Below are 11,752 nucleotides of genomic sequence, written 5' to 3'. Positions count from 1 at the left end.
CTTGCCTATCTGTCGGCCCCGGGGCCGCGCCCGCGCGCAGCAACGCAACCCACGGCCGGCGCCGTGGCCCGGCCCGCCTCGCGCCGGCCGCCAGCCGCGGCCCTCGCGCCGCACGCATGCGCCGCCGCTTGCGCGCGCGCCGGTGTACGGAGGGAGGTGAGGGTGGAGGGGTTGGTCGTGACTGATAGGCAAGCGGGAGCAGGCCCTGGGTTGCCTTACTTCGCGCACGCGCGGCCCCTGGGCCCGCAAGGTTTGTTTCGCCGGATTGAAAGAGAGGGCGTGGATGGGGAAGGGGCGGGCCACTCGTAGCCTAACAGGCTGATGGGGCGGGGAATGGGCTCTGCGCATGTGTGGGTCGACGGCTGATTGGGTGCTCAGGGAAGGGGCGGGAACTTTCGAGTGCGCATGCGTGAGGGAAAGGCGGCCCTGTTCGTGTCGCGCCGGCGCTGTGCAAACTGAGCGCGCACGCCGAGCATATTGACCGCGCTCGTCGGCGCGGCGTCTGTGCGCTTCTCTCGCCTTGTCCTCAGGAGCCAGTTTTGCTTGAGGCTTTTTGCTTTGAAGCGCGGGGCGGGAGAACCCAAAACAAGGTGGACGTGCCAGGATTATATTACTCTCTTACACAGACGCGATACAAAAGGAAAAGCGACCAGGAGGGAAGAGGAAAGCAAGTGCAGGAAAAGCCCTTTTCTGGCCTAGGGATAGGATCTTTTGGATCTCGTTTTCAGTACGTGCTGTTCTCAAATTGCGCCCATGAAACTGCTTGAAAGGTTTACTTCCTCCTTGGGCACTGCACCCGCTTGGTAGATAAGGGCTGCTTGGGCAGATTTTAGTTCCTAGAAAGCGCGGGCGCTGGGCTCGGCGGCTTGTCTTCCTGCGTCTTGACTGAGGTCCGGAAATGCCCTTGGGAAAGGCCGCTACCACGGGCCCCTCCCCACCTCCAAAGCAGCCACCACTCAGGCCCAGAGTCACTCCAGGGTTTTGTGGGTCCTTTGGAGGGCCCCATCAACGAGCCCCTTCTCCCTGTGACCACCCACTCACCACCACTGTCACCAGCTGCTCCTTCTCTTTTCCCGATTCCCTGCAGCTTGCATGCTCGAGAGGGAAAGCCAGGGAGCGAGGGCCCTAGCTAGGTTGCAATGGAGAAGAGGGCTCCCTGAATCTTTGGTCTCTAGGCCCCTGCTATCTATCTACCTCTCTAAAGCGTTATATCCCATCCAACTACTAGCATCTTAGGACAGTTTTACAATAAAATCAACAGAAATGAAATAGAGCATAGCATCCAATACCTCCAGTATAATAAAACCCACTAGCATGTGGGACTTCCACAGCTGCCTGCCCGTTACGCTTGATGCTAGCCTTGAAAAGGGGTGGAAAGGGCTGACTCCAACCCAGAGACTGGAATTGCTCTCCCTCCAGTAAGAATCTGTGTCGCGCTGGTGTGCATTGCCCTGCATTACCCTCTGTAGCAGAAGAAAACACAAACCTGGTTCCACTGGAGCCAGAGGTCTTCTGAAAAGCCACACCTGTGTGTTAATTAGGGCATTTTCCTTTCTGTAGGGAAAGCAAAGTTGCTTTCATCTAGTCATTCAGTCGGCACTAATTGCCCAACAGCAATCAAGGCATGAATATAATATTTTTCTGTGACAAGGGCAGGATGGAGCAGGGAACCTAAATTAGAAACTCCTAGACAGAAATGACAGGGCTGTTTTTATGCAGGACAAAAGAGTCAACAACAGTATGTGACAAGTTACAGGCGAAGGCTTAGCAAAAAACATATCTCATATTTTAAAAGCCATACAAAAGCTCTCCAAAAACTTTTTTTTTAAAAATGCTTTGTCTCAACTGGAAGAAGAATGCTCCACACCATGTAATTTAAATTCCATCCGACTGTTGCCATTTAAGTTTCCATTAAGTGAAACAGTAATGCGTCTTTCTAAATCAAATGCACCATCCGATAGCCACAGATAAATAATTTGGGACAAAACAAGTTCCCCATATTTTATCACACAATACTTTTTTCAGGGAACTGGCCCAGTTGAAAAGGCCGTGATTTTGAAATCGGCCTGCAGAACATTTTGTGTTTCATCCCTTTCAAGTTGAGGGGACTATTTCCGGAGTGCCAAAGGTATGTTTTAATACTTGGTGTGCCTGCCCTTGCTAACTCTCATTCCCCCTTCAGCTCATTTTCTAATATGCTTGGTTGAGTCTAAACCAAAATGTAGTTAAGGAATTCCCTAATCCTACACCTTTGTCTGGAAAATGAGACTGGGAAACCTTGATTCCAGCTATTGGGACAAACTCGGCTTCTGTCTTTCATTTCCCAGAATTCTTTAGCTCCTTGGAGCAACTATTTGAGGGGTATGTTGTTTTATCTTCAAGCAGACTTGGTCCTACAACCCAGGTGATCCAGTGAACAGAGAGTCAGTCAAGGGCATAAGGTCAAAACGTCCCTCCCTGGCCCGTCAGAGAAAATACTTCTCAGAACAAAATTCAAAGCTGTTCTCAAAATTTGGGAGATTGAGTAGAGGCACACGGACCTTCTCCAAAGCTGGCCCGTGTCACCTTTCTTGGTCCTTATGCCATTTGGGTTTGGCCCTTCTCTTTTTATCCCCTGACCTGGGCTTTAGCATGCACACACACGCAGAAACCCCAGCGATGGCTTTGGGAAGATCTGTCCCTTTCTGCCACTTGTTTTTCTCCTTGTCGTACACCTGGACGGTTCTGGAGAAGACGGTGTCTTCCCAGCTGTACCCTCCAAGGATGTAGATCTTGCCTTCCCAGGTGGCCACTCCGGACTCGCTGCTAGCTTGCAGTAAAGGGGCCACTGTGGTCCACTGATCGCACTGTGGGCTGTACGATTCCACTGCCAGAATGTCAAAGCGGGCCATCGTCTCCAGGTAGTCGTCGCTGCCCCCGATGGAGAAGATGCTGTCACCCACGGTGCACATGCTGTGCCAGCCGCGGGCGGTGATCATGGGCTGCCTCTCCTCCCACACGTCCGTGCGATAGTCGTAGCACAGCAGGTTTTTCCGATAGGGGCCAATTTGGTAATCGTGGCCTCCTGAGATATAAACAAATTCGTTGTGGACAGCACCAGCGTGCCCATAAGTAAACCTAGGGCAGGAAGAGGAAAGCAAAGCAAAGGGCATCATCGAGTGTGGAGCTTAATCTGCAGGATCGCAAAGGGAAATCTATCGAACAGGTTAAGAAGTCCTATTAGAACTTCCTTTAGAAGTCCTTCCTTCTTTCCTTTAGAAGTCCTTCCTTCCTTTACAACTCCACTGTAGTTCTTCTGTTAGGCTTAGAAGGCAGAACATGTTTGCTCCGTTTGGAGGTCTCCCACCAAAGAGGTGCATAACCTCAGTCCCTGGGTTAAGCTCAAACCCAGCCCGATTGTGCCCTCTGGGATTTCCGGAGGGATACACCCTCCCTGAGCTACGAATGGGTTGGTGGTTTTCCGACTTCTGTTTAGTTTTCCCTTCCCCTTGAAAATGATTCAAAGGCTTCTCCAAAGCCTTAGCTACTGGTAGTGATGTTGGCTGGAGAATCCTGAGAGTCGCAGGACTTGTTTTTCCTGTCCAGACTTGTACAGAAGTGTCTTAAGCCCCAAGTCTAAATTAACAAGGTGCACCCCTGGCTACAGACAGACGCTCACCCTGGTCTCCTTGGATGCCGTAGAAGTAGAAGAAAACAGTGCGACCTAAAGCCCTTCAGTGCTTTGGCTTTCTCAGGCACCTTCCCATATTTTTAAGAGCCTTCAAGACTCGCAATGCTGCTTTTCCTTTGAAATGCCGCCACGGTTTCTCCACTGCCAAGGCAGAAAGTGGCCCGACAAGCTGCTCACATTTGCAGCTTTTACCAGGAAGTTTAAATAATGGGGTTTTGCAACATGTAAGAAAAACAAGGAACAATGCTTTGAACTCCCAAAGAGTCCCTTTTTACCTTGGCAACCCGGCCACGTAGGACCACGTGTCTTTCTCGGGGCTGTACATCTCCACGGATGAAAGTGCCCCGTTCTCGTTCCTTCCACCAACGGCCACCAGGATGCGTTTGACAGCGGCCAGATAGAAATCCACTCGGCGTTGCCTCATCGGGGCAAGCTGCAGAAGCAAAGGGGAAGCACCCAGGCCAAAAGCTTTGAATGGCAAGAGCGGCTACTGACAACAGACTCTTTGTCACAACCCAGGCCAGGGGAGGCCCGCTCACAACCCTCCAACCAAAGATGGTGCCTTAGCGGAGCCAAGGCGGGCAGGGGTGCTCTCATCAGCTGCCAATCCGTTCCGGCTTCCCGTTTCCCTCCGAGCCAAGCCTCCATCCTCGCAACAGGCAGAGGGAAATGGAATTTCCCAGAACGAGGTTTTGTTCTCCAGCTGTAGCGCAAAGTATTTTGGGATGGCTTGGCCCGAAGGCGCATGAGCTTTGCAAAAAGCTTCCACTTTCCAAAGTGGAAACTAGAACTAGCTGGTAGAGACGAAAACTAGCAGAAACGCTGTGTCGGTATGAATCAGCCCTGCATTTTTGCTCTCCCCTTGGGGGTGCAGCAACGGGGCCCTGTCGCATTTTGCCCCTGCTCCTCAGAACTACCCATGATGCCCTGGGGGCAGAGTCATAATTTCCCAGCCCTAAGAAAAGTTTAATCTCACATTTGCAGCAGGGGGACTATTTTCCAAAAGTTGTGGGAATTGTTCATAAGGAGATCCAAGTCGTCCGCAGAGGGAGGACTATGGAGGGTCATGATCCAGGAACTCTAAAATGAACGTCTGCATTCAGCAGCAGTCAACCCCCAAATCATCCTCCCTCAATCTCTAAAGGACTAGAATGCCCATTCTCTCCAGTCATGATGGCAACCGTACTCCGATATACGTGGCGGAGAGAACACCAGGCTGGAGAAAAGTCGTTACAAATACTAGTTGCCAGAGAGGAGCAGCAGACAAAAGGCCTGTCGGTGGGCGACCCAGGTGCATCTCATTCTGGAGATCAGGGTTCTGGAAAGGGTGGCCCTCCAGCCCAATCCAGAGGTGCTCTTTTTTTGAGATTCTGCACTCCGAGCCCACCTCGCATTACTCTTTGGATCTCCTCAGTGATGAAAGACACGTCCGAACACACGTGGGGAACTCTTTAAGGCTAGGTGGTCCCGACTTTCTTATAAAACTTGGTTTGCCCCATGACGAGCCTGGCTTATCGTATAATTATGACCGTGTGTGTGTGTCTGTCCGTCCATCTGAGCCATAGCACCAAGACTTAAACTGGGGAGCATAGTCGGAGTGGGAACCTCAGGGCTAAATTGTTTGTAAAACGCATGACTTAATTTGAATTAACTTAAACGTCTCCAGATGGTTGCTGTCCGAAGTAACACCCCACCACTAGGGGCGGATTTCCCTAGGCTAAGCGATGGGGGACAGATCCCTCCCTCAACAGACCATGCGGCAAACCTGACTGTACTCGGACAAGTGGGCACACGATACCTCCAAACCCAGCGTCTGCATCGGTTCGCTCGGAAGCATCAAACTAAGTGCTCTTTCAACCTGTGCAAAGCCAGGTCTGTTCGCTGGAAAGCTGTCTAAGAAGCCGAGGTCCCTATTTAGGTTGCCCCGATCCAGGATGGCCACAGTCACTGGAATTTGCCCGGGTGGCAAAACTCAGTTTTGACCTTGGGACAACGGCCTGGAGAACAGCTTGCCTGCCACCTCCAAACAAGCAGGCTCATTGCACTGGGTCTGGGGTACCTCTCTGTATAGGTCTGAGTCGCCTGGAGCAAAGGGGAACAATCCTGAGTAGTTCAATAATAGGTCTCCTGCTCCTCTTCGAAAGGGGCGGCTCCCTTCTTTTCTGTGCCAGACTCTTCTCCATCATGAGTGCTAGAAACATGAAGTTACACTGCCTCTCTAGGATCAGAGAAAGGACGCCTCGGGACGTCAGTGTCTGGGCATCCCAAGTGGAGACCACTGTTGCACTGATGTCCTACTTGTGGGTCTCCCACTGGGGCAGCCGGTGGGCCCCTGTGTGAATGAAAAGCCAGACCAGATGGACCCCTGATAATTTTTAAATTATCTTTAAAAGTCCCTTCCTTTCCAACATACAAAGGGTAAAAGAGACACGTGCTACAGCTCACCTTGATCCACTGGTTACACCGAGGGTCATACCTATATAGAAGATTGGAGGCCGCGTCCCCACCATTGTCTCGAGAAAAACTCCCGCCGGCGATGAAGATGAAGCCCCCGAGCACCGCGACACCGTGGTGGCTCCGTCTCGCCGGCAGCGGCGTCTCCCGCACCCACCGCCCTTCCTGGGTGTCCAAGAAGCAGGTGTCGTCGCTCAGCTCCAAGCTGTGCTCCGACACCTCCCCGCCGACGAAGAGGAGCTTCTCCGTGCTCCCACGGAGCGCGGTCCGCTCGTTCTGGAGGGCTGGCTGAGCCGCCACGTGGTTGTGGTAATAGACCGCCTCTTCCACAAAGCCCTCGCACTTGCTCTCCTTCGGGAGAAGAGCGCAGATGGCGGGCTTGACCCGGTGCAGAAGATCGCTCTTCGGGATCAAGGGGAAGTGGATGTTTTCCAAGACCCGGCAGGCCTCGCATTCCCTCTCCGGATCCTGCGTCAGCCACTGCAGCGCGGCCTGCAGCAAGTCGTGCTCACACTCCTGCTGGACGTCGCTGCTGCCAAGGTACTGGCACAGCTTGCGGCCAGAAACGTTCTGCAGGAAGGCCGGCGTGAAGGACAGCGTGCCAAAGTTCCTCAAGATGAACGCGTCGATGTACGCGTCCAGGTGCTGGAGGCTGTAGCTCAGAGCCAGCTCTTGCAGGTACAGGTAGTTCTCCTCGTTGACTTCGTTCTCCAAGTACTCGCAGCAGAAGTCCACCACCTTCCAGATCTGCAGCAGGTGGGCTGTTTCCAGGATGTAGTCGATGTTTCCGCCGTTGAGGGACAGATCGCAGCCATAGAGGAAGTCCACGATGGCCTTGAGCCCGAGGTAGGACGCCCCAAAGAGCTCCACCTCTCTCTGGTAGGCCTCTCGCATGCCGAGGGTGAACATGGAGTTGAAATAGTCGCTGCAGGCGGCTAAGATGTTCCGATGGGCCGGGACTCGCTGCTCATCCACAACCAGAACAACGTCGCAGAAGAAGCCTTGGTGTCGCTGCTCATTCAGGCTCCGAAGAACGGCGTCGGCGTGGTCGGTGCATTTGTATACCTGAAAGAAAGCCGGGGTGTCAAACCAAAGAGACAGCGGCAGGGACAATGCCAAGCGCTGGCGTGTTTGAAGGACGCACTGCCCAATGGAGGCCACCTGGCCAGGGCCCCATGGAGATGCTCCTCCTCGCCAATGCAACCGACTTCTTCACCTGCTTCCCATTCTGGCCCAAACCAATATGGTGGTAGTGAGGAGGAGGAGGAGGAGGAGGAATAGGTGCCCTTGCCTCCTTGCTCACTGAATCTCAGCCCCTCTCTCCTACCCTTCCAACGACAAGCAACGACCAACATGTTCAAGGAGGCCTTTGGCCTGTAAGTGGGTTTGAGGGATGGTTTCATTCCGAAGTGGGAACATGGTTATTCGGATGTCCTGTGTTTTGCCTTGAGACCTCCGAACTCAGCTTATGAGCATTCAATGCAGAATAAGAGGAGTGACAGGTGAGCGCCACCTGCCTGCACCACACCTGCTTTATAGCTTGACAGAGCATTTCAACCATCTAGAAGAACCACTCAAGCCCCCTTCCGTCCCCTTCTGAAGTCCAGCAAGCATGCATCGTATCCCGGAGTCCCTAGTCTCCTCCCTTCTCACTGGTGCCCCCCTCCAAAGTTTATTTCCCACCTCAGAGGGGCAACATGGGAGAGGTGGATCAGGATCAGCTCCCTGGCCAGAGCATGTCTCCAGCCTCAGATCCGTCAGTCCAAACTATCCTGGGGCACCTCAAGGCCGCAGGATTCCTCCCTCCATGTGCTTTATGGTTTTCACCCATTCTAAATTGCATTTGCTATTTTTCATTTTGCTGGAAAGGCAGCTTATAAATAAGGAAGAAACATATCTCACCCATCATTTAAAAATAAAAAGTAACACACCATCAAAATAAACAGCAATAAAATAATTAAAATTAAAACCCCAATAAAACCAGTTAGCAGCAGTAGACCTAACCATTCCTAAATGCTTGGGAAAGCAATTAAGATACAGACCTTTGAGGATTCACTTATCTTACGTGGGCGAGAAATTCTTGTTTGTCTAGTTCCTTCCATCTTCATTCCAGCTTCTTAGGACCCTTGAAGTAAGAAAACAAGCAAATAAAAACACTCGTATACGAGCTGCATCCCCTCCTGCTGAAAGAGACGACAAATTCAGATCTGGGATCCATCAAAACATAATGAACTTCTAATGACGAAATGCATCATTTTCAAATGTATTTGCTTTAGCAAAGCAGCACTGAATTGTTCTGCTGGATGAAGGGTGGTAAACCTGTAACCCCCTGGAAATTGGCTCGACTGCAGCCAGCATGGCAAACAGTCAGCAAAAGCTTTGTTCAGTTTACATGGATCTGGTAAACGAGCTACATTAGATCACCCGCTTGTGATTGTCCAGTGAAAAGTAAAACTTTCCAAAGCAAATAGCCGTATGCAAATGTGCAGGGGATTCTTTTCCTTTCCAAATTTTTCTTGAAGAACATTTTCTACATCTCTCTCTCTCCCCCATCTTTCTCTTCTTAGAAGATTTAATTTGATTGATTGATTGTGACGGGGGGGCGGGGTGGGGGAGAGTAATGGTGTGAGCACATGGGAAGGTTATGAATAGAAGAACTGTACTTCTGCATCATATAAGAAAGATGTATGAAAACTACATCCCATTGTCTTTGAAATGTTTGCACATATGCTAATGAATAGATCTACATAACATTACACAAAACATGAATGAATGGCATCAGCGCTTAGCACTGAGCAGGGCAGTTAGACAGGATAACTTGCCAGTGCATATGAAAAGCGCATCATCCTATGCATAATTAGGCTGGGAATAAAAAGCCCTAAGATTTCCAGAATCCCTTTCCTCTGTCCAAATGTGTATAGGATGGCACCCTAAGCATACTTCACATTTTCCCCTCAAATGTTTTAGATCACCTGCAAAAAATGACACGGAATGCCTGCTTACCTTGATTTGCTTAGCTTGGCCTTGGTAAACATACTAAATTAGATCACTCTAGTGATCTAATGCAAAGGGCCCACTTTCCCATGCAAAGCATTCCCCATGCAAATGAGCCCAATTTGCATGGGAGATGTTTCCACTTCAGAATTTTCTGGGAAACCCACATTACTGATGCAGCTCCTTCATTTCTCCCTCCTTAAGGTTTATTTGTTTATTTAAAACATTTCTATACCGCCCCCATCGCAACAAAGCCTCAGGGCGGCTCACAAAGAATACATAAAAACATACATAAATAATAATAATATAACAATTTAAAAGGAAAAAAAAACATTTAAAAACCCCCGGTGCATTGCATTCTCGGCTAAAAATGTTAAAATCCTAATTAATTCAATAATTTAGCAATAATTAAGTTTTAAATAAAAAGGTCTTCGCCTGGTGCCGAAAAACAAATAAGTGATATTTGAACAAACAGGTATTTTAAGTGATCAGGAAGAGGGGAAAGAAGTGGTAGCGTCATGAAGGGAGGACAACACAACCTGCACACGGACACCTGAACTACCATAACATTTCCAAAGAGGGATTCTCTCCCTCCTTAACCAATTTTATTTTTCAAATCTGTTTTTAAAAGCATGCTTAAAAAAAAGATTGCTACGACCAGTAGCACCTGCCTTGGTTGTCCTTGGCACGCCCATCCTAGCCCGAATGCCGGAAGCCTGTCACCTGTTTGCAACTGCAGCTTGGGCAGAGTTGCCGGGGAAGTCAGGGGTGGGGAGGATTTTGGCCCTTCATCCAGTCCTGCCCACACCTCTTTCTTTATCTCGGGTCAAGTGTGGGCTGCAGCCAGCAGCTGGAATGCATTTTTCTGCTCCCGCTTGGAAGCAAATTTGGCCTTGAGGTGTGGGAGGAAGGCGTCCTTGCAATGCATACCAAGCAGGCCCAAGAAACTTCTCCCTCATCTGGGTGGATTATATCACAATTTTCTGCAGAGCGGTTTAATAGCAAGTAGAAGAACACAAGGACAGGTTTTTTTTTTAAATGGAGAATAATAAAGTGTTGAGGGGAATAAATTATAGCAGGGGACAAGAGATCTAAAGACACTGCCAAACCACAGAGAGTGAGCTTGTATTTGCATATAACACTAAGCCACAAACTATGTTCATCATGGTTTAGCCATGTATTGTCCTGCACATATACAAGCAAACTGTGGCTTGTTTTCTCTATGGTTAATTTGTTTCTTTCTCCCACTCATTTTGTACAGTGGTAAATAAAGGGGAAACTGCAATGGATGCTTAAGTTTTTGTGCAGTAGGGAATGCTGCTTTCCATTAGAAAAATCGAGAGGTACCCACATAGTTTGGAATGGGACTGCATCAGATTCGCACGCAGCTGAAAACAATGCTTAGAATGCCAGGCATGGGGGGGGGGGGGGCGCAACAATTTGCCCAAGTTCCAGTTCAGACACCCCGACAAGCCAAGGTTTAGAGATGACAGACTTTGAAAGTCAACATTAAACCATGGTACACACATAGTTATTTAGTTTGTAAAGAGCTACCAAGGCCAAGTTTCTCACCAGTTAACAAACCATTATGGGTTGCCAGTCAAGAAGCCATGGTTTGTTTGCAGGGCTGGGTTCAGACCCAAGAACAGGCCAGATTTCACTGAACCACAGCATGGCTTAGCATGATGTGAGAACAAAGACCAATCTGGCATGCGAAGGCAAACTGCTGGAGAGGGAGGAGGCAGGAAGCAAAAGCCAATGAAAGTTGGCGCGGCGCAGAGAAGAGAGGGTAGGAGTTGCTGAAAAGCATTTCTCGAAGGCACGAGAGAGAGAATGGCAACGCACGCTTATAAAAAAGCCCCCCCCCGCGCGCCATGCGTGTGAAACGCAGGTGGGAAAGGGGCCCGCGAACACACGTGCAGCGACTGGGGATCGCGCCCCCTTCTCCCACCGGAGGGTTGCCGCGCTGCTGCCCGCCCGCGTCCCTACGCCGCTGCCTCCTCCCATTTCCGCCTTTGCTCTGGAGCAGATGCAGCGCGTCGGGAGGGGGCAACTCGGCTCCGAAGAGCCCCCTGCCCTCTCCCCGCAGGCGTGGGTCCCCATCGAGAACGGCCCCCCCCCCCCCCGCCGCCCAGGCTTTGGCGCCCAGTCCTGGCAAGCAAAGGCGCGGCGCTGGGCGCAGCTGTCAGGCGCACAGCTAAAGCCATGTCTGCGCCGTCCCGGCGAGGGGTCCCGGTGGCGGCGGCGGCGGCCCGGAGGATGCTGCGGCGCCCGCGGGAGTTTCCCATCATGCCCCAGCCCGGAGAGCGGCGCGGCGGGCGCTTACCGCGGTACCCGGGGCGGCCATCGCTCGCGGAGCAGGAACTGCCGGCCGGATGGAAGGCGCGGCGCGCCCGCGGGAGCGCGGAGGAGGAGGAGCGGCGGCGGCGGCGGCGGCGCCCGGGCCCTGGCGGGCGGGGGAGGCGCTCTGCCCGGCGGGGGGCGGCGCGGCGCGTGGAGGGGCCGCCCCCCGGCGCCCCCTCGCCTTGCCCCTCCGTGCTCGCTCTCCCGTGGCCTCGCTCCCGTCCTTGCTCGCCCGCCTTCTCTCCCTCCCTCCCTCTCATTTCCTAGGGGGCGTAGGGCCGGGCGCTGCCT

At 51.7% G+C, this 11,752-nt stretch overlaps 1 protein-coding gene across 1 annotated transcript; it reads right to left on the bottom strand.

The window, feature by feature from the left end:
* Positions 1–1,709: 1,709 nt before the first annotated feature.
* KLHL36 (kelch like family member 36) lies at positions 1,710–11,494 on the bottom strand. Its single transcript, XM_044427662.1, has 5 exons — positions 11,445–11,494; positions 8,167–8,249; positions 6,116–7,189; positions 3,946–4,103; positions 1,710–3,117 (listed from the first exon to the last, which is right to left on the bottom strand). Exons 2-5 carry the CDS (start codon positions 8,230–8,232, stop codon positions 2,562–2,564), a joined length of 1,854 nt encoding a protein of 617 aa, XP_044283597.1. The 5' UTR covers positions 8,233–8,249; positions 11,445–11,494; the 3' UTR covers positions 1,710–2,561.
* Between the last annotated feature and the right edge of the window lie 258 nt (positions 11,495–11,752).

This window comes from Varanus komodoensis, unplaced genomic scaffold (assembly GCF_004798865.1).
Source record: "Varanus komodoensis strain SLA01 unplaced genomic scaffold, ASM479886v1 scaffold19, whole genome shotgun sequence".
NCBI classification, from domain to species: Eukaryota; Metazoa; Chordata; class Lepidosauria; order Squamata; family Varanidae; genus Varanus; species Varanus komodoensis.
The sequence above is the reverse complement of the archived record's forward strand: the minus strand, read 5'-3'. Positions and strand labels throughout refer to the sequence as shown.